Consider the following 25,672-nt stretch of genomic DNA (forward strand, 5'->3'; position numbering starts at 1 on the left):
GACACAACACAACAACGTTTATTTTGCCCCAAGAGAAATTCTACTCTTTCTGCTCCACCTGCCCTCCTGCAGGACCAGAGAAAAGGGGCCTTGGAGCCCCGAGCATCAATGCGCAACACAAAGGGGCTTAACCCAGCGGGAAGCAAGACCTGCCACAGCCTTACTCATCCTGGGTGGGAACCGAGTTCCCTACAGAATGCTGGGAGAGCGTGAACTGCAAGCGGCATGAGGGAACAGAAGCGGAAGGGAGCGAGCCGAAGTACCGAGGGAGACCAGGCTCTCGGGAAGCAGCCAGCCACGGGCGGGGAGCAGGGGCCCTCACTCCTCCTTCTTGTCCGTGGGGCCATCTACCTCCGCCTGCAAAGGGGACAGAAATTGCAAAGCAGTGGGTTGGCAGGCATACTCCTCCCCTTCGCCTTCCAGCCCCTCCACCCCAGAGGCCCAGTGGGGTGCCCCTTTCTGAAGATGCCAGGCGGTCAGATGAGCAAGGGACCCCCCCACCAGCAGCACCTCACAGTCTGCCAGGGTGGGAGTGGCCCCACTCCACGAGGGCTGTAACCCTAACTCCAGCCGGGCGGGGGCGTGGGGCGAGGGGGCGAGGGGAGACAAGCCTCTGCTGTCGCTCTTTTCTCAGAGCACCAACCCCGCAGCACCACCTTCTCCTGGGCCTCACTCACACCCACCCTCGTGCCCACGGCTGCCTCCGAACTTGAGTCCCTTCCAAGTCCCAGTTCAGGCTCTTCCCAACTCTGCACACCTTCCACAGGTCCTGCCAGTGAGCCAGCCCTGCACTGAAGCTGTTGGTCCCCCTTTGGGGGCTGGGCCCTCCTTCTCCACCTTCCACGGTGCCCAAACTCAGGCCGCCAAACACTGAATCAAACCATCAGAACTTAGGGGTGTTTTCCTAGCCCTCATGCCCAATTTCCAGGCCACCTGAGCTTCCAGACGCAGGTAGCCTGGGGACTCAGACCGGGCCTGCGGGCGGAGGTGGTGGCAATGACTCGGACCTACTGGGTGGGAGCTGGCTGTGATGTCCCCAGCTCTCGGCCTCACATCACCCCGCAGCCCCTACAGAGGGAAGGCCAGCAGCCAGCAGTGGAATTTCCCCTGCACGTCTCTGGCCGGTACTTGATGGGGCCCTTCAGTAAACCACACCATGGACCAGGGGTACGTGTAAGGGAAGGAGCTCTTCTCAAGGGCACTGATGCTGGGCACAAGGCTGGGCAGGCCCACAATGCAGAGAGCTGACCCGACTGCCAAGGCGACCTTAGTAAGTGGCTGCCATCTGCCAGGCCACACCCCTCCTGCTCCAGAAGGGGTTCCGGCTGTTGGGCCCATGCTGGCCCCAGACTCAGCGGCAACAAAGGAAAAAAGGGGGACTGGGAGAGAAAGCAGCCAGCTTGCTGCCGAGGCCTCTCAAAGGGGACACGTTGGCCCTGAGGCTAAGCGAGTGGGAGGCCTGCTCTGCACCTGCGCAGGGTGCGGGGGGCTCGGTTCCAACAGAGCGAGCTGAGCGTGCTGACCTGCAACTTCGCGTGCTCCTCCAACAGGCGGTCGTACTCCTTGGTCAGGCCCTCAGACTGCTTCCGCATGGCCAGAGCCTCATTTTCAGCTTTCTCCAGTTCTGGGGATGATGCAAGTGGTGAAGGAAGGAAAATTAAAAGATGAGGATTAGGGAGAAAAACACCATTTGCTGTAGACAGCAGATGCAGCCGCCCCAAATCTGTCCCCAGTGAGGGTGTCTGGGAGACCACTCCTCTCAAGAAAGCTCCTCTGCCAGCTGCCTTGAAAGCCTCCAAAAGTGGGGAAGGGCTGGCCAACAAAGCTGGGAGAACACTGAGGATCGCCCCCCAACCCCTTTAATGGAGGGACCCTGCATGGCTCTCAGCAGGGGTGACCGCAGGGAGGCTGACAGCATGGGGTAAACATCTTGAAAAGGTTGGGGGTAAGAGCAGGAGGCAGGGAGCAGAACCCCAGCCTCAAAGCTGAGAACGAGAGGTGTGTCGAGAGAGGCCTTCAGGAAGGGAGCAGATGGGAACATCTCAAGCAGCTCTGATGCAGCCTTTCCTTCCCCACCCACCAGGCCCCTGGTGACAAGGCACACAGCGCCACTCCCCATGCCTGGTGCTGGATGAGATGCTCTGGAGTTAGCCCATGGGCCTCTGGGGTTCCTGGGCCCTCCTCGGTTGGACCCTGAGTGCACTGCTAAACCACTAAGCCCCACCGGCTGGGGCCAAGCCCGGCTGTGTTTGGGCTGGACGAGCAAGGAGCCATTTGTTTGTTTTCACGCAGCTCCTGAGCCTGCGTGTGAGCTTGTTATTAATACTTTGGCAAGAGAGGTGTGGCAGCCACTGGCAGAGGCTCCCGAGCTCTGGGGGCCGCGGGCAACCCGACGACAGTGCTCACTTTGCTTGTTGACAGCCAGCTCGTCCTTCAGCCTCTGCAGATCAGCCTTCAGGCTCCTGTTCTCTTCCTCCACCTTCACTTCAGCGTCCCTGCCATCCAACTTGACTCCACCGGCAGCTTCCTAGGAACAGTGCCAAGGGCCTGGGTTACTCAGGAGGGAGGAGGGAGGAGGGAAGGAGGGAAGGAGTCCAGCTCCGTCCTCCCCACTGAGCTGTGATTCCTCAAGCTGCCCTGGGCACTTGCCCCTTCGGAAATGTCAGCACAGAACTGGGCCACTGCTTGTTCCCAGCCACCAGGCAAAGCCCAGGCCAGCAGGGCCACCTGCTACAGCTCCCAAGCCACACGCCCTGCCTGCCCTGGCCCCCAGCCCTGCCTCCTTTCTCGGCAGCTCCTCCAAGTTGACCAGTCCATCCAACGACTCCATTTGCTGTCATCTGGGGATTGCTGCCAGTGACCCCCAACTGACCAATGCCATCGCTTCCTCTCCCCAAGCTCCACAGCTCACTCCAGCCGAGGAGCCCCCAACTCACCCCTGCCCATCCAACTCTATCCTGCCTATGAATCCAAGTCCATCCGTCTCCTTCCCAGCTTGGCTCACACCTCACCTCCTCTGACAAGCCTTCTAGGACTGCCCCGCCTCGTCCCCAGATGATAGCAATCCTCAGGGGACCAAGATTGGTCCTATCCTATCTTGTGTTCTTCTGTGCTAACTTGCCCAATGTGCACAGCACAGGGCTTGGCTCCTTAGGGAGTCAGTTTATCAGGGAAGAGTCTGGCCTGGATGCACAGCGGGTAGAGGCAAGAGAGCAGCAAGGGCGCCCCCCTTCCCATCGCGTCCCCCAGACCCCTCCAGTACCCACCCCCTTCGTCCCTCCACCCAACTCCTCCGCTTTTCAGACAACAGCAGTGTTGCACGTTTCCCAGCCTGATAGGCTAACGGCAGCTGCTGTGGCCCATAAAGAATGTCACGTGGGGGGGTCGGGAAGGCCAAACTCACCTTCTTTAGCTGGTCATTCTCTTCCATGTACTTCTTGGCCGCTTCACTAGCGCTCTCTGCCTGCTTTTTAAAGGCTTCATTGGAGGCCAGCAGCGTGGCCTGCTGGGAGATAAGAGTCACCAGGCGTCTAAGCAAGCTGTAATTGTTTACAAAAAGAAGGGAGAAGTGAGCAAAAGAAAGAGAGAAAGATGGCTAGCATGAACTTCTTTCGTTTGCTCCCACCCCATACCTGCCTGCAGCCTAGACCTGTCCTTCTGGATTGCCAGGGAGGCAAAGCAAACGTGAGGGGAAAGATGGAGCCAGGAGTTGTCCTCTGCCACCAGAAGGATTACTAGTGCCCCCAAAAGGCCGCTCACAGCCCTGGGGCTCTCCTCCAGCCCAGAAGGCACAGGAAGCAGGAGCCTGATAGGACACAAGGGGCCACGCCTAGATACAGCCTAAAGGCCTCGAACCCGGCACTTTACAGGGCAGGGCCTGGACGTGCCAAAGCAGCCATGCTGCCACTTTCCTCGCTGCGAGGCTGGGCTCGCCTTGATAAACAAGGGCAGCCCAGGACTTCCCTGGTGGTCCAGTGGTTAAGACTCCGTGCTTCCAATGCAGGGGGCGTGGATCTCAGTTCCCTGGTTGGGGAACTGAGATCCCACATGCCATGCAGCAAAACAAACAAACACACCACACAAGAGCAGCCAGTGCTGTGGGGGCTTCCAAAGGGCCGGCCGAATCCTCCAGCCCGCCTTGTGAGACAGTTGCTGCCACTGCCCCCGTTTCACAGAGGGGATGTGGAGGCTCAGCATGCTGAAGCAACTGGTCAAGAGCCAGAGACGAATGTGGCTGGAATCCGCACTCCTGCCTGTCTGACCCCAAGGCCTGAGCTGCCAACCACTACATGTTCTTGATTTCCAGGGAACCACTAGCTGGGCCAAATGAGAGAGATGGAAACAACCCTTCTCTCCTCACCCCCTTCCCAAATGCAGTCTACAGGCAGCTGCCAGACCACACCTGTTAGAAAACATCACCACCTTGAGGTTTCCCCAGGCAAGGGGGACAGAAAATGAAAAATCAGGGCCCAGGCACACATCTCAGGTTCAGGCCAGCCACGAGAGGCAAGCACGTGGCAGCTGAGCACACGCTGCTCCATTTCCCGACAGCCACCCTGCCCTGAGATGTTAGCTGGCAGAAGAGAGGATGGGAGGACTCACAGTGGGGGGCAGTGGGGGCACTTCCCCACATGTCTGGGACGGGCCTGGCCAGCCACTGCCCCGAGGAGGGTGCAGAATAGGCAGGCCCCGGGGACGAGGGGAGGACTCAGCATGTGTAGGGCGTTTCCACAACAAAGTGCTCGCTCAGAGGAGACAAAGCAGCTGAAGCCGCCTGCTCCGAGCCGTCTTCCCTGGCCTTTGCAGGGCTCCTGTGGACACCTGCTGCTCATCAGGCCCAAGGGGACGAGGGGACTAGGGAGGGATGGGAGAGCAAACAAGGCGCCCAGCTCTCCCTGGCCAGGCCCTGGCAGAGCCCCTGCTGGGAATGAGCCCGGATGGGGAGCGGCTCGCAGGGGCTGTGAGGCACCCATCACGCTTCCTGGTTTAGGGAGCGGCTCCAGGGGCCCCTGTCAGGACCGGGAGAGCCAGGCTACTGGTTCCTGGCAGGAAGGGAGAGTTTCCAGTGACATGTGCTCTCTAAAATTAGCGACCAAGACCTCGTGGCCCAGGGCTCAGGTTTCCCTGTCTCAGCCGCAACTGCCCACCAGCCTGCCCCCCACCGGGCTGAAGCCCTGGAGGTGGAGGGGGCTCCCGAGTGCCCCAGGAGCCAGAGAGAAGCAACGTGCGTGAATCACACAGGCAGAGTGGCAGTCACTGGGGGAGCCCAGAAAGAAAGGCAAGTCTGACTAAGCCCCAAGCTCGCAAGCACAGGGCGCTCAGGCAGCTCTGAGCAGATCCTGACGACGTGGAGGAGGCTGCTCCTCCCAGCCGGAGACTGGGTTGGGGGGGAGGGCACATGTGCCACCTGGCAGACCCAGCCAGCAAAGATGGAGCAGACAAGCCCAAAGGTGACGCTCCCCCTTCGCCTGCCCCCCCCCCGCCCGACGAGGCTGGGCAGGCAGCTGACATGGGGCAGGACTCCAGCAGCACCGTGAGCCACCACAGCTGTCGCCCCAGTTACCCAGGGAGGCCAGGCCCAGGATGGTGGTGGCAGCGAGGACCACAGCAGTACAGCAGGGGCCGAGCTCTCCTCGGTGCCGTCCCAGCCCATCCCCACTTATGGAGAACCAGGGTTGCCAACAAGAGCCCGGGCAAACACGCAGTACCCAGCGCCAAGAGCTGTCCAGGGGGCCTCCCGCCACCTCAACCCGCTCAGCCCCCTGCCTGCCCTCAGGGTCTCCCACTCAGTGCAGGGCAAGAGCGTCTAGGGTAGATGCCCCTCCCCGACCACGTGTCTTTCACAACATCCATCCACGCCATCCATCCCCTTCCTCTCCCTTCCTGTTAGACCTGTTCCTCCAACCCAGCCCCAGACGATTCTGGGTAATTCCTCCCTCCAGGAACCTCGCCCCTCAAGGCTCTGCCTCCCACCAGCCCAAGCCCCTCCTCTCTTCCTCCATTCCTCAACCAGCAACAACCTATATCCTGCCCTGGCCATGCCACCAGCATGATCACCGGTGCCCTAACCGCCCAATCCAAGGAGCACCCTGGAGTCCTTGGGGCACTCGTTCTGTAGCACTTGGCACAGCTGACGGGTCACCCCCTTGGAACTCTCCCCTACCCTTGCCTCAAGCAACCCTCACCGCCCACCAATCCCACCCCCGACAGGGGTTTATCTCAGCCAGATCCTGACACCCAGCTGCCGACTCACCAGTGGCTCCTGCATGGCCCCGAGACACGCCTGACTCAGCCCATCCATGACAGGCCAACTGCTCCTGCACCGCGCCATGGTGGACGCCGTCACTGAGCTACCCAAGCTCTTGGGTCTGCACGCCACCTTGGGCCCCAGACATCCCTGTGGCCTCACTGCTTCTTTCCTGGGTGACTTTAATAGCTCCTAAGTGGCCTCCTCCCTACCCTCCACCATACAGCTTTGCAATCCATGCCCCCAAGGAAAGCCAGTGATCTTTCTCCAAGACAATCTGATCATGTCACTCCTCTGCTTCCATCGCTCTGACGCACGCCCACTGTTCTGGCTGGCACACAGCCCTCTGCGAGCTGGCTCTTGTCCCCTCACCACCCGCATGGCCCTCTGCTCTACTAACACCAAACCACTGGCTGCTCTTGAACACGCCAGTCCTCACTTGCCTCATCTCCTGTCACTGCACGTCAGCCCACCAGTCTGCAGGGGTGTCTCCCCTTCTCTTTGAGAACTCTCGCTGATGACTCAAGACCCAGCTCCAGGGGACTTCCCTGGTGGCGCGGTGGTTAAGAATCCACCTGCCAATGCAGGGGACACGGGTTCGAGCCCTGGTCCAGGAAGATCCCACATGCCGTGGAGCAACTGAGCCCGTGCACCACAACTACTGAGCCTGTGCTCTAGAGCCCATGAGCCACAGCTACTGAGCCCGCGTGCTACAACTACTGAAGCCCACGAGCCTAGAGCCTGTGCTCCACAACAAGAGAAGCCACCGCAATGAGAAGCCCGCGCACCATAACAAAGAGGAGTGCCCGCTCACCGCAACTAGAGAAAGTCCACCTGCAACAACGAAGACCCAATGCAGCCAAAAATAAATTAAAAATAAATAAAATTTAAAAATAAAAAAGGGGACATTTTAAAAAATCCGCCTGCCAGTGCAGGGGACGTGGGTTCGATCCCTGGTGCGGGAAGATCCCACGTGCCACGGAGCAACTAAGCCCGTGCACCACAACTACTGAAGCCCGTGAGCCACAACTACTGAAGCCCGTGAGCCACAACTAAAGCCCACAAGACACAACTACTGAAGCCCGTGAGCCACAACTACTGAAGCCCACAAGCCAAAACTACTGAAGCCCACGAGCCACAACTACTGAAGCCCACGAGCCACAGCTACTGAAGCCCACGAGCCACAACTACTGAAGCCCACGCGCCTAGGGCCCGTGCTCCGCAACGAGAAGCCACCGCAATGAGAAGCCCGTGCACCGAAACGAAGAGTAGCCCCCCGCTCGCCACAACTAGAGAGAAGCCCATGTGCAGCAACGATAGACCCAATGCAGCCAAAATAAATAAAGACCTAGCTCCATTACCACTCTCCCCTCAAAGCCTCTCCTGAACCTCCCAGGTCCCCCTTCCACATGTTCCCACACCAGCCCCTGTGCCCCCTCATCTGGTTGCACGGTTCTTCCTCTCTTCTCCTCCCAATCATCTCCCCGCATCACACTGTCACTTGCTCCTCAACTGGCTGCCCAGCCACAAATGCCTTCAGACCAGGGAATGCACCTTCAACCTCTACACGCCCCCCCACCTGGTCCACTGGGAAGGGACCCTGCAGATGACTCCCCCCCCGTCCCCCATGTGTGTGATGCCACACCTCAGGCCAGGACAGAATGTGAGTCTGGGGCCCTGGCTCTCCCCAAACTCAGCCTTCCCTCGGCCCAGCCGCACAGAGGGGGACACAGGCAGACACGGGCGGGGCTTGCCAGTCAGTTGAGCAACAGGGTGACGAGAAACAGCAGCAGGAAGGCGCCATGTCAGACCCGTGTTGATGAGCCAGCCAGGCTTGTGACTGCAGCGGTAGCTGAATAGGCACTTGGGAAAACACTCATCACCAAAGCTGGGGGCAAAGCCCAGTGCCCCGGCCCAAGTCCAAAGGGTGCCCCTGCAGGGCCCCCGGCTAAGCCAAGAGCAGCACTCCCTAGCACGGCCGACCGGGCCTGCCCAGGAGCTGGCCTTCTAGAACTTCTTAGTGCCCCTCACACATTAGGCCCCATGCTCTTGTGCCTGTCCCCAATTCACCCAAGATCCAGCTCCAACACTCCCCGAGAGCTTCCACCCTCTCCCAGGCACATCAATGTGCCCTTTTTGTGTCTGTCCCCTCAGTGTTCTGAGTCTCCACCGAGACCCAGGACAGAGCAGGGCATACGGTGGAAGGTGCTGAGCTTCAGAATCTCCAAATTTCAACAGCCCAGAGATGTCAGCCTAGAGAGAAGGCTGATGGACTGCTGTTCCCACTCCTGCTGGCCATCCTCCACCGTGCTCGGCTGCACTGTCCAAGTACTGTTATGCAGGTAACTATTTCTAGCCATTTCTGGACAACAGGTGAGAAGCCACAAGCCGAAGGGATTTCCCAAAGGTTCAGGGCTGGTAGAGGGGCCACGGTCTGGGTTAAATGCACCCAGCGACTGGGAGAGAAGTCAGTGCACGAACCGTAAGAGAATCCAGATGTGCCCTTGGCAGACAAACGTCATCCCCAAATACCTGAATTCAACTGGGCTTTCTCGGTAAGATGTTTCTGGACGCTGAGTGGGGCTTTCATGCTTTTATAAAACGTTGAGTAAACAAGGATCGGCAGGAGAAACAGAGCCAACCATATCAAGCTATGGAGACGTGGTTTCACATGTGCTTTACACCGATCCTGTCTCCCTCCTGTGGGCGAACAGGGGGAGGCAGACTTGGACTTTACAGGAAGTGGGACGAGAGCAAGGAGGAGGGTCCTCCCAAGTCCCAAAAGGAATATTCTATGCTTGTGGCCCCCCCTTGCCAATCCTGCCCACTAGCATTTACCAGGCATCTCCCAGGTGCCACGCCCTCGGGTCACTCAGCCCTCAGGGCCCCGCAGCGAGACAGGTGGGCAGGCAACTCCCCTCACCCTGCTGCCCTGGGGAAGCGGGAAGCTGGTGTCACAGCGCCACCTGTTGACTCTCCAGGCTGACTACAGCTCTGCCTCTGGCACCGCTCCACAGGGTGGCAGGTGGACTCCGGGTGAACTCGGCCCAGCTCGCCAGCAAAAAAAACACTGAGGAGGCGGCGGCACGGTGGCGTGGGGAGGTGGCCACCGTGGCGAGGAGCCAAAAGCCAGGTGCTGCCCCAGCAAAAACTTCGGACAAAGCAGACCAGTAATAACAGGGTGGAAGCCGCCCCAGGAAACTCTCACCCTACAGAGTCTGGAGTCATGAAAATAAGGAGGCAGCAGAATGGGAAGAAGGAGAGTTTACTCAGAAAGATCCAGGGAAAATCTTTCAAGGGCTGCCCCCATCCATCTCAGGAGTACATCTCAGCACACATGCTCGGCCTTCCTCTTAGCCCTTGAGTTCGGACAAAATGGGAGGGGGCCAGGGTCGAGGAAAGGCCAAGGCCCTGCAGCAACTCCAGCTTAAGCCCAGGTGGTGCCTATCTACCCTGGGGACAGCAAGGCCAGCTAGAGGGAGCGGGGACGGGGGGCCCTCTAGAGCTGAAGAGAACCAGCGAACAGGAGCGAGCCTGTCATGTTGCCTTCTTGAAACCAGGGAGCAGAGGGATTCTGTATAAACTGGGGGACAGAGAGCAACCAAAAGAGGCCAGACAACCTAGACAGATGTTCCAACGCTAAAATATGCTGGTGGCCCCCTGGCTACTTCAAGGGGATGGGAAGGAGGGAGCTGTCGACCCCCAGATGTGCCCCACGTGGTACTCCAGTCCAAAGGCAACAAGGCAGTGTCACCAGCAGGCGGTGGCGATGTGCTGTGGAAAAAGCCCAGGAAATAGGCCTGGCCCGGGCTGGGGAACCAACAAAGCAAAGAACGAGAGGTGGCATTGGCTACGCCGTCCAATACAGAGGCCACCAGAGGTCCTTTCAGTTCAAATAAATTAAAATTACATTAAATGAAAAATCCAGCTCCTCAGTCACACCAGCCCCATTTGTTCACAGCGAGAGTGCCTCCAGCCTGCAGGCAATTGGTCACATGGCGCTGGGCTGGAGGAGCCAATCGCCCTTCCCATCTCCAGCCCTGCTCTCCGCTCACCCTACCCTCTGCCTTCAGAGAAAGGGGCCCTCCTGGAACATCAGGCTTCCGATGACCTTGGAATCAGGAAGACTGAACCCCTGTAGTTTGGCACCCTGCCCCCAAAGAGGTCATTCACCATTTGCCTTTAGAGTATGAAGAGAATTCTTCGGCCAAAATCCAGTAGCTGAGCAAACAATCCATATTTTAAAAGAAGCCAATGCGTGTCAGATGGTCTTCCATGGCCTCTTCGTAGCAACTCCCCCCGCATTAACACGGTCCCCCCTTTATCAGAGCCCCCTCCTGGGCCCAGCACCCACAGGACACCAGCACACTAGTAGCTGGGGTGAGTTTGGCTGGGGGAGGGGGGGGGACTAGAAATCAACGGACTTATCGAAAAGGCTCTTACCCAGTGCTGAGCTGTGAAGCACTACTGTATTTGTAGTCTTAGGAAATGATGGCAGGGCTTCCCTGGTGGCACAGTGGTTAAGAATCCACCTGCCAATGCAGGGGACACGGGTTCGAGCCCTGGTCCGGGAAGATCCCACGAGCCACAGAGCAACGAAGCCCGTGCGCCACAACTACTGAGCCTGCGCTCTAGAGCCCGCGAGCCACAACTACTGAAGCCTGCACACCTACAGCCCGTGTTCCACAAGAGAAGCCACTGCAATGAGAAGCCCGCGCACCGCAACGAAGAGTAGCCCCCGCTTGCCGTAACTAGAGAAAGCCCGCGCGCTGCAACAATGACCCAATGCGGCCAAAAATAAATACATTAATTAATTTAAAAAAAAAGAAAGAAAATGATGGCAGCTGATGGATGGATCGTCGGATCAAGAGGAAACAAAGGTCAAAAATCCCTTTACCTGGCCTTCTAAGGTCAGTCCTCTACTTAAATCACTTTATCTTTGGGTAGGCCCTGAGCATCAGATTTTAAAAACCCCTTAGGTTCCCTTATCTAGACACAGATTTAAACAAACAGTAAAAAAGCATAAACAAAACCTGCAAAGTAATCTGGGAAACGTGAGCAATCACTCCTGAGTTGGTTACTAAGAAGTTACTGTAAGGTTCTTGTAATAAGCAAGATACTAGTATGCTTACGGTTTTTTAATAAAGTCCCTCTCTTTTCCAAGCGATAATCCAAAATATTATTTTGCCTGTAAACATAATATTTGGGATTCGTTTCAAAATAATCCAGAGAATAATGGGGAAGGGGGCAATCAAATGAGACTGGCCAGGGAGACACTCATGTTGAAGCTGAGTGACACCACAGGGGGTTGGCTCTTCTACGCTGCCTCCAGTGCTGAGAACCGGATGCCCAGGGCCCTGAGGATTCCTTGGCTTGGCCGCCTCCAACCGTTATTTGGCCTCTCCCTGGGGCAGCCCTCCCCCCACCCTCTGCTCTGGCTGCAGTACCCGTCCTCTCTGTCCTTCTGTCCCACTCTGCTCTCCCGCCCCCACTCTCCCCACCCTGTGCCCAGCCTGGAATGTAAGACCCCTGAAGGCCAACACCAGCTTTCTCTTCAACTCCCTACCCAGGCCCAGCACAGCCTACCACGTGAGTGGGAAAAATCCCACGAAACTCTCTCACTACTTGGGGTGATGCCGGTAACAACTACCATTTATTAAGCACTCCCCACGTGCCAGGCATGATGCTGAGAACATAACCCAAGTCACCTCCACCCTCACACCAAGTGCTCGAAAGAGGCATCCTCAACCCCTGCGCAACAGGTAAGGAAAAAGGCTCCGGAGAGTTAAGTGACTTACCCGAGATCACACAGCTAGACAGTAACAGACCCAGAATCCAAACCCAGCCAATTCCAAAGTCCACTCTCACTACGCCCATCTGTCTCTCAGGACCACCATGGGCTGTTATACTCCCTTGGGCAAGGGAAGAAAGCGCCCCGTGGCCACTGCAGGCGGCAGAGCCCAGGCTGGACGTTCATCCTCGCCTGCTGGACCCACGTGGCCTCCGTGGACACGGTGGCTCTGGCTTGTCTCGCCATCAACACAAGCCCCAGCGGCCGCCTGGGCACCAACTATCTGCAGAGCTGAACGCTGGCAGCAAGCAGGGCTGACCCAAAAGCAAAGAAAGCAGAGCAGAACGTCCCGCTCACCCCAGAGGGTCTGGATGGATTCCGCCTCACCAGCAGTTTAAAGGGCACGATCACCTTCCAGGAGACAACCCAGCCCCCAAGTCACTGGTGGTTAAGCAGAGGAACTTTGTAGCAAAGCACAGGCAGCTCCATCTGGACTGACTGTGGTGACACAACCCAGCCCCAGAGAGGTAGGCAGAAAACAAGAGCTAACTGTGGACCAAGTTCAGGTCACTACAGATCGAGGGGCCTCACGCACAACGGTGGACCTTCCTGGGTCTGGATGGCGACCACTACTTGGGTCCTGACCAGTAACATTTTAGCAAAAGCGGAGAAAACAGAGCACTGCTCTCAGAACATGCAAAACTCAGCCCAGCAAGAGCTGCTGTGCAGCCACACCTGTAGCTCCAGAGGGATGCCCGCCAGAGGCGCTCCCAGAGCAGGGAAGTAGGCACTAACGCAACGGATGAGCAAGAGCCCGCGAGACAGAGCCCGCGCTGCCGAGTCCACACTAAACAGTGCCCTGCGCCACACCCATCACAGACCAGAGGCCCGCTACGCAATGCTGGGACCAACGGCATCCACATCCACATCCTCGGGGCACCCAGACATGTGTCTTCACGAGCACCGCCCCCACCCCCCGGCGTTCCTGCTGCCAGAGCTCAGGAGACCTGAAGAGCTGGGCATCCAATCTAAAACACTCGACACAGCAGTTCGATGAGTTCAACCTGGACATGGGCCTGAAGCTGTCCCTGTGTGCCCAGGACACTCCATTCAGTCCCTAAGGTGAAGGTGGCACAGAGCCAACCAGACTAAAGGGGGTGAGCCCAGGTCCCCACGCTGCCCCTCACAGGCCGCTGGGGCCCTTGGAGGACAGCTCTGTAAGCCAGCCCACAGCACAGCACGGGCCTTGCACGGCAGAATCAGGAGGGAAGGCCCAAATAAGCATGAAGAGGAGGTCTTGGCTAGACCAGCAGACAAGAGTTGGGGGGTTCCAGGCAGAGGCCACAGAAATACTCAGGGAAGGGGACCCACGAGGCTGGTTCACGACACGGGGCAGCCGAAGCAGAGACTGCAGAGGGCTGCAGGATGTAGGTTTCAAGCCTTGATGCCAAAGGTGCTCTGAAGGCACTGGAAGCAGGGGGTGGTGGAGTCGGTTTTACATGCCAGAAAGGTCACTTGGCTGGGGCAGGGTGGACAGGCTGGGAGACCAAAGCCAGCGGCAGGAAGCCTACTTGGGATGATGCAGCCCCACTGTGGCAGCACTTCCCCGGGGAACGAGGAAGAGAGGCTCAGGAGGTGAGATCCCTGGCTGTGGAGTGGGGACAGAGTTCCAGTTTTGCAGATGAAGAGTTCTGGAGGCTGCCTGTACAATAGTGCGCACGGGCCCAACACTACTGAGCCGTATGCTTAAAAATGGTTCAGATGGCCAGTTTGATGTTAATGCATTTTATCGCAATTTAAAAAAGGAAAACACAGGAGCAGGGGATCACATGGGACAAAAAAAAAGAGGCAGAGCACCCCCAGGTTTCTAAGTAGAGACAGCTGTTCTCAGACTTTGGGGCCCAGCCCACAGAGAAAGGAGCGTGAGGACATGGGAAGGTAGCAAGCTGCCCGACGTCAGGGCGACCACGAAGCAGACGCAAGACAAAAGCCCAGACCCTGCCCCCTGCCCCTCCCCAGCAGACTGTTGCAGGGAAGTACAGACTTGTTTAAGGACGTGATGCGTCCTTTAAGCCTGGGGCCCCTGTTTTCAATCATGAGGGCTGCTCAAGGTTCCCCCCAGGTGCTTTTTTTTTTGGCCGCCCTGCACAGCCTGTGGGATCTTAGTTCCCCAATCGGGATTGAACCCGGGCCCTCAGCAGCGAAAGCGCAGAGTCCTAACCACTGGACAGCTGGGGAATTCTCCCCCAATGTGCTCTTGACCCCAGCCCCATGAGGAACCAGCGCCACCCCCAGCCTCTCTTCTGAGCATTGCTCTCTGCCTCTGTGGTCCCCTCACCCACTAACCTGCTGTCTCTCCCCCTGTCTTGCCTCTCCCTGCATCTGCTTTCATTCCCCTCCATCTCACTTCCAGGGAGCGGCCAGCACCTCCCTGTCGCCCATTCCTCGACCCCTTGGTGCAGTCATCGCCCTCCTCTCCCCCGGCTTCTTCGTTCCTTCCAGCAGGCCTCACCGGCTCCCTTCCTTCCACGCGGGTGGGTGTGCAGCCTTCCTCTGGGTGCTGCCACTCTGTGGGCGCCCACAGGAGAACCCACCACCACCTCAACCTCAGAGGCTTGGCATCCCCACTAGTTCCTCCCCTTTCTTCCACCAGCACCTCTGAAACCAGGTTCAGGCCACCAGCATGTCTCAGTTCGGCGACCTCTGACTTGGTCCCCCTGCTTGCAGGCTCTCCTGCTCTACTCCACCCCAGGCGCCAAGTATGAACACGCAACTCTGACCATGGCGCAGCGCCACTGGAAAAACTCAGTGCTGTACCACACAGAGTTCGGGTACAAACTCTGAAACTGGCATTCAAAACCCTCCACGCTCTCTCTGGCCACTCCTGACCCATCCACCCTGATCCACGTGCTCTTTTCCAAACAGCCTACAGGGGTTCAGGGACTGAGCCAGTACCTGCAAGTGAGACTTGCACAAATACAGATGAGAAAGAGACAGACAGTAAGAGGGGCAGAGACACTTTGAAGAGTACCAGGCGGTCTAGCTGAGAGGCACGCAAAGTGACAATTGAGAGGGGTTTTCCCTGTTTATGATATCAGAAAAATGGGGAGATCGGCCTGATGTTCACCAGCGGGGAATTGGTAGACACCTAAGAATGCTGGCAACAGATGGGGTGTCCTAGAACAATGTTAATGACAAACTCAATGGAAGACCCATGTTCCCACGTGGTAGTTACAACCTGACCCTGTTTTGAAGAAGCATGTGGCTGCTGAGGTCCCATCACTTCAAGTCTGAATTCTCAGCTCTGCTGATGACTAGTTCTGGGAACTGGGGTCTCTGAACCCCAGTTGTTTCTTCACAGAGCTACTATAAAAATTAATGTGTGCCTGGCATACTGAACGCTTAACAAGTGGTAGCTGCTATTAGGCATAGAAAGGTCTAGAAAAATATTTAACAAACGTATGTGTCGACAGTGGTTATGATAGCATTTTAGAGGATGTATTTTCTTATGTTTATTTAAAGCCTCAACTTCCTCCAAAGGTTTTAGACTACCAGATTACTTAATAATCCTCAGATGTACAAATGGAGCTAAGAGATTAAAGTTGTTGGACTCCTAAAACTTAGACTAATAAGACTGATGTACAGATCGTGTACTTGATCCAGGCACCTTCCTACCAAAATCCAGGGGAAAAAAGCAGCCCACTATCCAGTCTATGGTCTGAGGCAGGCTATACACCAACAATCTGGCACCAATTGCTCACTCCGATGCACACTAGCTGGCATCTGAACAGAGGGTCGGAACTCGGCGTGAGCTCGGGCTGGCCACTTAGAACCTGTGCAACTCAGGCCGCTCCATCTCTCTTGGGCTGCCCTTTTCCATTTATAAAGGCCCACTGAATTATGAAGAATTATTAAAGTCCTTACTGACTTCAAGCAGAACCAGAACCCAAACAGCTCACACGCACACAGGCGAGGCCACCTGGCCATCCAGTCTTCACGATAAGCTTTTGTTTTCTTTCTTTCTTTTTTTTTTTTTTGGCCATGCTGCGCGGCTTGTGGGAATCTTAGTTCCCTGACCAGGGATTGAACCCAGGCCCTCGGCAGTGAAAGCGCAGAGTCCTAACCACTGGACGGCCAGAGAATTCACACGTAATCTTTTTTCTTCTTGGATGGTTAATGTCATGCAAATAGAGAAGTTCCTCAAGGGCCACGGCCGCCATACAGGATCTGACCCCTAGACTAGGGAGGAGTATATCATCTCAGAAAATTCTAGAAACAATTAAACAGCTCATTTGTGGGCAACTGATGAATCCACACTGATCCTTGGGGTCACTGTTTCCTTTTCTAAGAAGTCACACAAGACCAACCTCACATCCTTTTTTTGATCAGCTACTGGCCAGGAGGGACACGGGAGGGTATGGCAGGCACAGCAAGCTAAGATGGACAGGCAACAGATGTATGGCTGCTGGAACAACCAGGCCCAAGAAGTTACTATGCCCGACATGTTTTAAAGGGAATTCGATGAAGCCTTCCTTACACGCCTGTCAAATGGAGAGGTCAGAGCAAAGTGAGGGAGGCAGCTGACACGACAGTGCACAGAGTGGGATTGTGAGGGAGCATGGGACCTGTGGGCCCAAATCTCACTCTCCTCTCTCAGTCTCCGCGCGTCCCTTCAGGAACAGCCGAGGTATAAATGAGGACTGCTCTTCTTTGAATTCACCTGTTTGGGTTAGGAGACTGCCAACTACTCTGTACCCTGACGGTGGTGGTGGTGTTATCCTACTCTGCATTTGTCAAACACTCACAGAACCAGATGCCCATTTGTGCTATATGTCAATTTTTTAAAGTCAACTGCAGGAATCAAGCTGGAACACCTCGCTTCACAGTGTCACAGAGAGGACAGAGCTGAGCACACACTCACTCGTCTGGTACACCTGGTTACCCACTGTCCCCTGGCCTTGTCAGATAATACCTGCCCTGGAGATCTCCTTCTGGAAGAGATCACAAAAGCAGAGCAGTCAGGAGAGTCTCAGTCCACAAGATCATACTTCTTTTTTGGAGCTTCCTGAAACCCTAAAACTCTAAGCTATGTGTCCAACTCCTCCCAGCCTTCTCAGTTCCTGACTCTCAGAAGTTGGAAGACAGCAGCCTTGCAGATCACTCCTGTGATCAAATGTATCCCCCTGAAAAGCCCTTTCCAGCTCCACCACCCGGCACTTTCCAACTATGGAAAGTGACTTTTTTTCTGAAACACTGAAACCCAGTCATTCCAATGCCCAAGAATCCATACACTGACCCTACTTCTCAGTAACCTCACAGTAGGCTCTTCCCAATAACTCCGGAAGCCCTTGGCCCCCAGGCTCCAATAGGCCTCATGCTCCTGTGACAGACAGGTCTACATCTGGGAAGGCCCTGGGGACAGGGTCGGTCTCAGCCCCTTCGTGCCATTTCTGCCCACTCTTCTCAGGACAGGACCCCATACACAAAAAGCCCCTGTTCAACTGGTCCCTTTTTTTTTTTCTTTTTTGCAGTACGCGGGCCTCTCACTATTGTGGCCTCTCCCGTTGCGGAGCACAGGCTCCAGAGGTGCAGGCTCAGCGGCCATGGCTCACGGGCCCAACCGCTCCGCGGCATGTGGGATCTTCCCGGACTGGGGCACAAACCCGCGTCCCCTGCATCGGCAGGCGGGCTCTCAACCACTGCGCCACCAGGGAAGCCCTCAACTGGTCCCTTTTAAGCTGGGCTCCAAAGAGCCTCTCCCAGAAGAGGGTAACGCCTGTCACTTACTTCACTCTGTGTACAGAAAGCGAGCTGGTGATAAGACATTTGTCCTAAAAGAACGTGTTGCAGATTACGGCAGAGCCAGAACGTGGTCTTCTGACCTTCTAGTCAGCCCGCTCCCACCCTCCATGCTGCCTCCGGAGGTCAGGAGAAAAATCAGAGGCCTCTGGGGAAACTGTGTGGTTCCCCTAACACAGAAAGGGCCTCCAGTTCAAGGCCACAGACTGAGGAGGCAGTCATGGGCTAGGTCCCTTCACAGTCCCCCAGCCCTCCCCACTCACAAGGACAGCAGCAAGGAGAAGCCAGCAATGTAGAGGTTCCTCTGGGCACGGAAAAGCTTCATGTGGAAGTGTTCCACAGCCCCAGGGTTGTTCTGGAGGTTCACCTTCTCCGTCACGTCGTCGTACTTTCGAATCTCGCGAACAGCATCTGTGGCGGAGCAGAGAAGAGATACGGGCATTTAGCTCCCGCTCAGACTAGGCTGGCCTGTCCAGGTAAGACAGGCGGCATGAGCTGGGGCAGTCTTGCTTCCCTCGAATCTGTCTCCCCTGCTATCCCCCTTCTGTACACACCTTGGGGGATGCCTCGTCAGAAGCGCTGCCCTTGGACCTACTCTCTCCTCCAGCTTTTCTCACGTCACCCCCGGACCCATTCTACACAGGCCATGAGCCTGCTCTCCGCGTCAAGATGCTCATCGAATCTGAGACATCGCCAGCAACAGAGGCAGCTCCCCTTTCCCATGGTGCCCCCAATGTTTGGTTCTGTTTATCTCAAACTGGGCTGGTCATGGGCCATCCAACTGATAAGCCGGGGTACTCCTGTTTATGGAAATGCCCGCTAGGGAGGCATGAGCTGCCTAGGAGTCAAGACCTGAAGCATGCGTGCTAGAGATTCAAGGGTTTTCATTTCTAAGCTTTATAACCCATTTTATTATTTAAACTGTTTTATTCTGATTACAAGAGAAATTCACACTTATCAAAGGTTCAAACATAGCAGAAATGCAGAAGGAGTAAGAATCCCATAACATAATCACCTCCAGCAGGACCTGCTACATGTGGCCAGCTTAGCTAAAAAGCAGTCATTTTCAGTTCCATTACCTGACGTCATTCTCTTTGCAATACACACATCTGAAATTACCCCAATTACAGGTTTATTGTCCATCTCCCCCAAATTAGACTACAAACGCCACGAGAGCAGAAATCTTTTCTATTACACCCCTAGGGCCTATCATAGTGCTAGGCGCACAGGGGGCACACAAACACCTGCTGAATGGTGAACAGCCTCTGCTCTGGAGAGCTGCTGCTGGCCACACAGCGCTCTGGTTCACCCGTGTATTCACATCTATGTGTTTGTGGAATAGAAATGGAACCATCACACAGGGAGGGGGAAGGGTAAGCTGGGACGAAGTGAGAGAGTGGCATGGACATATACACACTACTAAAAGTACAACAGCTAGTGGGAAGCAGCCGCATAGCACAGGGAGACCAGCTCGGTGCTTTGTGACCACCTAGGGGGCGGGATGGGGGGGTGTGATAGGGAGGGTGGGAGGGAGACGCAAGAGGGAGGGGATATGGAGATGTATGTATACGTAGAGCTGATTCACTTTGTTGTACAGCAAAAACTAACAGAACAATGTAAAGCAATTATACTCCAATAAAGACGTTAAAAAAAATAAGAAAAAAAAAGAAGAAATGGAACCATCCCATACCTACCGCTTTTCTCCCTCAACCCTGAAATCTCTTTTTTCTTGAGGTACACTGATTTGTAACATTATGTAAATTTCATGTGTACAACATTTCTACTTCTGTATACCCTACAATGTGCTAAAAAACATGGAATGCTTCATGAATCTGTGTGCCATCCTTGAGCAGGAGGCATGCTAATCATCTCTTTCCAATTTTAGGATATGTGCTGCCAAAGTGAACATCTGAGACATCTTTTTAAGTCAGTACGTAAAGAGCTACCTAAAGAGGGCTCTTAATGGACCCCCATGGGAGAGGGTTAAAGTATCACTGTATGGCTATTGTCTGGTTCTTAATTTCTGGTTTGAGACTGCCTGTTTTTTAAGCTGATCTTACATTATAAAAATCTGTCCTCCTTTACTGGTGTTTTTGTGTTACATCTGTACCATGAAGCAAGCCCTCTTTCAACACTGTTGGCAGGGATATAAACCAGGACAACAATGCTTTTTATGGACTGCGTGTTCCTGGCCCCAAAAATTCCTAAGTTGGCATCCTAACCCCCAACCAGATGGTATTAGGAAGACGGGCCACTGGGAAGTGAGCACGAGGCCCTCGTGAATGGGATTAGTGCCCTTATAAAATAGACCCCAGAGAGCTCCCTTGTCCCTTCTTCCATGTGAGGACATGGCAAGAAGACAGCCACTTATGAACCAGGAAGAGAGCCCTCACCAGACACTGAATCTGCCAGCACCTTAATCTTGGACTTGCTGCCTCCAGAACTTTGAGAAATAAATGTCTTTTGTTTAAGCCACTCGGTCTATGGTCTATCGCAGCCCAAACTAAGACATAAAATTTTAAATGTTCATGCCCTTGGGTTCATCCATTCCACCTCTATGAATTTACCCTACAGAAAGTTTTGCATATATGTGCAATGATATGAGGATGCCTATAAAGAAGGAATTACACTATAACCATATGATAAAATACTACCCAATCTTTAAGAAGAATGAGACTGCTATAAGAAAAAAAGCCTAAGATACAGTAAGTGGAAAAAGCACAATCCAAAACAGTGTGTACTGTGATCTGAATCCAAGCCAAAAGGGTATGTACTAGTTTAATAAAGACGGCAGCATAGAAAATGCCTGTGGAAACATACCATAAACTTTTAACAATACTCACCTGTGAGACATGGGATTATGGGGGACTTTACCTTTCTAGGTTGAATTTGTGAACTTTTAAAGATGTGTTATTTTTGTGATTTAAACAAACAAAAACCATGTTTTCCTACACTGTCTTCTGCATCCAGAAACCCCAGCACCTCCAGGACCACCTCTGGCTGATGGCAGAGAGCAGACCGGGGATGGGGGCGTTGGGCCAAACTAGCCCAAGTCACGCAGCAGAGTGCTGCCCTCTATCTCAGGCCTCCAGCCCAGGGTAGTTGACCCTGGACCCTCATTAAGCCCACTCCCCCAGTGAGATGTGCCCTAGGCCCCTCCCAGTGATGGCTAGGGGCCAGCCAGGCCTGCAGCTTCTAGCTGGTTATGTTATGTCATCAGTATTTGCTACTAGCTAACAACTTATTTAGATAGGCCTCTCTAGATTATGCTTCTTACCCTTAGGATAGAAAGCAGCCTATCATCATAGCAGGACGTCTCTCTAGAACATCCAGGTAGTTCCCTGACCCCCAAAAAAGAAGAATGGCACCTTTGCCAACTACTGCCTTCTGCAAAGGGCCCCCCCGGCCCACTCTGCCATACTAGGAGAGTTCGTGGAGTCTGGTTTGCAGAGGGGCAAGGCCCCAAGTGAACACCCTCAGCACGGTCCCTCCCCACCCCAATTCTTGCCCCCAGCCCACACCCAAAAGCAAAAGCACACACACCCAATTCCAAAACCCTGCAGCCTGGCCTTTCCTGCTCACGGGAAGACACGCATAATCCCTACCTGTTCTGGACTCAGAGGCTGCTCAGGGAGAGAACCCTGATTAGAAAGAGCTGCCTCTTGGGGCCTTACCAAGTACTTCAAGAACAGTGAGGTCTGTGCGCAGCTGGCACCCACCCTCCACGGCTGGGAATGGATAGGCTGCACCTCACCTGTCCAGAGGCAGTCCTGCCTGAACCTATCCCATCAGGAAGGAGACACGCCTAATGCTGCAGCTGGTGGGTGGAGCCCTGCACATTCCCCTGAACTATGGCTCCCTGGCCTCCCACCCCCTGCCACATTTCTGCTGGGGACTCAGGGAGACAGAAGTGCTCTGAGTCTAAGCAGGCATCGCACCTTGGAGACAGGACCACTGTCTATGGCAGAGGTGAGCCAATACTTTGGAGACCAAGCAGGGGGATGTACTGATCACTTACCGCAGGAAAAGGCGCATTTAACAGACAGATGAGAGCTATACTGATTCCTCGGGTCTCCAAACAATCATGCCACCACCTGGCCTCAGGCCCCACCCCTGTTCATCTTTCAAGCCCCTGCTGGTGTGTACCTCAATGCAGGGTTTATAGAACTTCAGAACTGGAAGGACTTCGAGGAACCTGAAGTCTGACCCAGATCCAGAGAGGTCTGGGATTTGCCCCCTAGATATGCTATCAGACCTCTTGCCCCCCGTATACTTCAGGACATGGCGGCTTCTTTCCCAGCTTGGCTCCCTATCTATTTGGTAGCTCAGTCCCCTATCTGAGGCCTGTTTCAGGCACTGAGGAAGAGACTGACGCTGCTAAGTGCCCAAGGAGCAGCACTACTTGGACCAAGGTCAGCATGAGCCAGTTAGCTTCTCTTGGTTTCAGCTCTGGAAGGGCATGAGGAGCTGACTGAGACATGAGGTGGTCATCGCCAGGTACACAAAGGCCGCCGGTCAAAGTGAGGGCCCTGCCAGCAGCCAGCATCGCCGTCTTTGTGCATGAAAGGAGCCTCCTCCCCCAAGAGAAAGACAGGCGCCCTTCAGTGGTCTGTCTCTGAGAAGCCAAAGCTGTACACTGCTTACGGAACATGGCACGGGGCTTTGCAGCAGAGGCTACTTTGGTCAAAGGGTCTAGGTCAGGTAGCTGCCCTCAGCCACAGCTCACTCACCAATGAGCAGCAGCACAAGGATGACAACGAGAACCACAAAGAAGGTGTTGCCATAGGTCACTACCAAGTGCACGAGGCGGGATTTGAAAATCTTCTGCCATCTGTGAAGAAAACAAAAAGGCTAAGGCCTGAAGAGAAAGAACGCACGCCGGGGATCCAGGGCCCTGTGAACAGAAATACAGTTTTGCACTCGTCTCCAGCGGCTGAATATCCCATACAGATTCAGCCTCAGCCACTTGCAATTCTCCAATTTATGGCATCCATTCAAGAGTGTTAAAAAGAAAAAAAAGATACATGTCCGTGTATAGAAATTTCTAGAAAACCAGTCTTAAAACACTGGTAGGCTCTGGGGAGGGAAATGGGAAACTTACTTTCCCCTCTGTAGTATCAAAATGCTTGCCACGTACACATTTCTTTAAACTGTTTTCCCCCGTTGACCAATCGTGGTTCACCTAGACTCCCACCACCCTACATTACCATGAAGCAGACCGCAGACCTCTCTTCGTTTCCGTCCATGAATACCTCAGGATACAGCTCTATCAGAGAAGAGCCTTCCAAAATACTAATCACGATGCCATCACCAGACCTCAAAAATATCAACAAGCTCTCTCATCATCAGAACTCCAGAGCCAGAACTCCAAAGTCCAACTGAGACAATTATTTTTAGTTGGTTTGTTTGAATCCTGACAAGATTCTGATTCTGCATTTAGTTGGTAAGTATCTTAAGTCTCTCTTATTCTATAGGCTCCCTCTTCCCTTGCTCTTTTTTCTTTCCCAGTTTACTGTCTGCAGAAAACAGACTGTTTGTCCTACAAAGCTTCCCAGATTGCAGCTCCAAGGGGGCCTCTGTTCTGCATCTCCTGTGAACTGTACGAGGTGACTCACATCTCGCTTTTGTCAAGAATATTCCTTAAGCAATGTTGTATACTTTCTATCACATCACAACAGGGCCTTCACTTTTTCATTAAAAAAGAGCTTTTAAAAAAACATCCATAAAAACACAGCCTCATCTGTAATGCCCCAATTTAAGTCCAAACGTGTTCATATAATAAATGTAATTAAAATTAATTTCCAGTTAACTTTCTACAGGTCCTCTGTTCATTGAAAAGAAACATGGCTCCAGCCTTCATAGGCTGAGTAATGCTCATGAGGGCACTACGCAATGCCAGTGAGACTAGTTAAAAGAACAGAAGTCACCAAATCAATGGCAACGTGACCCCGTGATGCAAGTTTTGCAGATCCCACAATGCCATCCCCTGAACGCCAGGGCCCCCGAGGGGGTGGCAGGAGGGCATCATTCCCAGAACCATAACTAGGTCTTCTCCCCTCTGGGACATTCTGAAGACTAGAAGGCAGGGCGCACAGGAAAGGAACTCGGCAAGATGTGACAGAGCAGAACTGTGGGGAAGGTTGGCGATAATCAACGCAACCCTTGCCACCCCTACCCCAGACAGGTTCTACCTGTTTCCATCCGGCCTCAGTTCCAGGGCCCACCAACTCTGCAGGGATAAGCTGCGGAGCAACTCTCCCTGGCTCGCCTGCGCGCTCCACGGGCCATACCTTTTGGGAGAAATGAAGGGAATGCAGAGAAGCAGCACAGCGAAAACCTCTGCATAGAGGAAGGTGGCGACTGCAGTCCACTGCAGACTCATCGTGTTGCTAGCAGCTTTCCAACGGGGAGATGTGAGCCTGTTCCTGCGGGAGCACAGAAAAAACGGGAGTCGTGACAGCTGGGCGGCCCCCGCACCCGACCTCAGAACCTTCCAAGGCCTGGCTGACACGGGCTCGAGCCCCGGCAGTCTGGGCGCTAACACACCCAGAGCCGCCTTTTCGGACAATTCCTTCCCGGTGGAGTCCGGGAGGCTCCTCCCGCCTGCGGAACCGGGGCAGCGTCTGGAATCGGAAACCCGTGGAGCCCGGAGGCCGTCCTCGCAGCCCCGCGGGCCCGGGCCCGCCCCGCCCGCCGAGGGGAGCGCTGCGCCAGACGCTCCCGCCCCCCACACCCCAGCCCCCGTCTCCATAACGCCCTCGCGCTTTCTCCCGAAGCTGCGGCGCTCCCGTCCCCCGGGGAAGCCAAGGGGCCCTGGCGCCCGCGGCCCTCCCATCGGGGCCCACAGAGAACCAGCAGCCCCTCCCGGGGTAGGAGCGGGGCTCCAAGGTCTCCCGACCACTGCGTCCGCCTCCGAAGGGGCGGAAGGGCTCGGGGTACCTCAGAAAGCCCCGGAGAGCGACTCCTAGAGAACGGGAGTCGGGGCCAAGGGCAAACGCGGGTCTCGACCCTGCACCTCACGGCCCCATCCAGAGAAACTTCTAGAAGACTGTCTCCTCAAAAGCCGGAGGAGCCCCTCCCGGCCGCCCGGGTCGGCCACGGCGTCCACCCCGCTCCAGAGAAACCCCGACGTGGCCCCGACCCGGCACGCCCTCCCAAGCCCCACCCCGGCGGCTCCTCCGGATGGACTCGGCCGTCGCCCCCCGCCCCCGGAGACGGCTCCACCCGCCGCCGCCCCGACTTCCCCTGCCCGGCCCTGCCCTCGCACTCCCAGCTCGGCACTGGCCCCGCGCCCCGGGCCTCGCCGCGCTGCCCGCCGTTCCCCCCCTCGCCGAGGAGCCGGGGCACCTCGGCGACCCCGGAACCCGGCCGGGAGCGCGGGCTCGCTCACCGAGATTCCCACAGTCAACCGTCACGCCCCGTCGCCGCCGAACTCTCCCACCTCAACCTCGGCCCCGCCCCTTCCCCGCAGCCGGAACCGGAAGCGCCCGCCGGGTCCCGCCCCGCCCCCAACCGCCGCGAGGCCCCGGAGGCCCCTCCCAAGGCGGTTTTCCGCCCCGCCCCCGAGCCGAGGCTCCGACGCCCAGGACTGGGGAAGAAGCTGCGCCTCGGGCGCGCGGGGAGTCGGGGCGAGGCCTTGGCGGGAAGGCGAGGTGCAGCTTCTCTAGCCCGCGCGGTCCTCCCACGTCTCTGTGGTCCGGGGAGGGGGCGGGGCCCAACCGTGGGGCGAGAACGGGGTGGGGCGCCCCGCGCCCTGGCTCCGCCTCCCACCCCTCCTCCGCCTCCTCCCCTTCCCCCGAGTTCCCCCTGGGGAAGAGTGGGTGGGTAGGTGGGGA

At 55.6% G+C, this 25,672-nt stretch overlaps 1 protein-coding gene and 1 pseudogene across 3 annotated transcripts; both read right to left on the bottom strand.

The window, feature by feature from the left end:
* On the bottom strand, window positions 1–25,319 carry BCAP31 (B cell receptor associated protein 31). Of its 3 annotated transcripts, none has more exons than XM_027098006.1 (8): window positions 25,228–25,319; window positions 24,128–24,262; window positions 22,568–22,668; window positions 18,101–18,248; window positions 3,404–3,539; window positions 2,407–2,527; window positions 1,524–1,624; window positions 1–357 (listed from the first exon to the last, which is right to left on the bottom strand). In XM_027098006.1, the coding sequence occupies exons 2-8, from the start codon at window positions 24,217–24,219 to the stop codon at window positions 319–321; spliced, it is 738 nt and encodes a 245-aa protein (XP_026953807.1). In that variant the 5' UTR covers window positions 24,220–24,262; window positions 25,228–25,319; the 3' UTR covers window positions 1–318. The 3 variants fall into 3 exon arrangements, with proteins under 3 accessions (XP_026953807.1, XP_026953808.1, XP_026953806.1); XM_027098007.1 differs by lacking the exon at window positions 25,228–25,319 and adding an exon at window positions 24,853–24,939; XM_027098005.1 differs by lacking the exon at window positions 25,228–25,319 and adding an exon at window positions 24,777–24,929.
* Window positions 19,646–19,744, bottom strand: LOC113615540 (uncharacterized; annotated as a pseudogene).
* Window positions 25,320–25,672: the final 353 nt, after the last annotated feature.

The sequence above is a fragment of the Aethalodelphis obliquidens genome, unplaced genomic scaffold (assembly GCF_003676395.1).
Source record: "Aethalodelphis obliquidens isolate GAN/ISIS:26980383/991018 unplaced genomic scaffold, ASM367639v1 scaffold118, whole genome shotgun sequence".
NCBI classification, from domain to species: domain Eukaryota; kingdom Metazoa; phylum Chordata; class Mammalia; order Artiodactyla; family Delphinidae; genus Aethalodelphis; species Aethalodelphis obliquidens.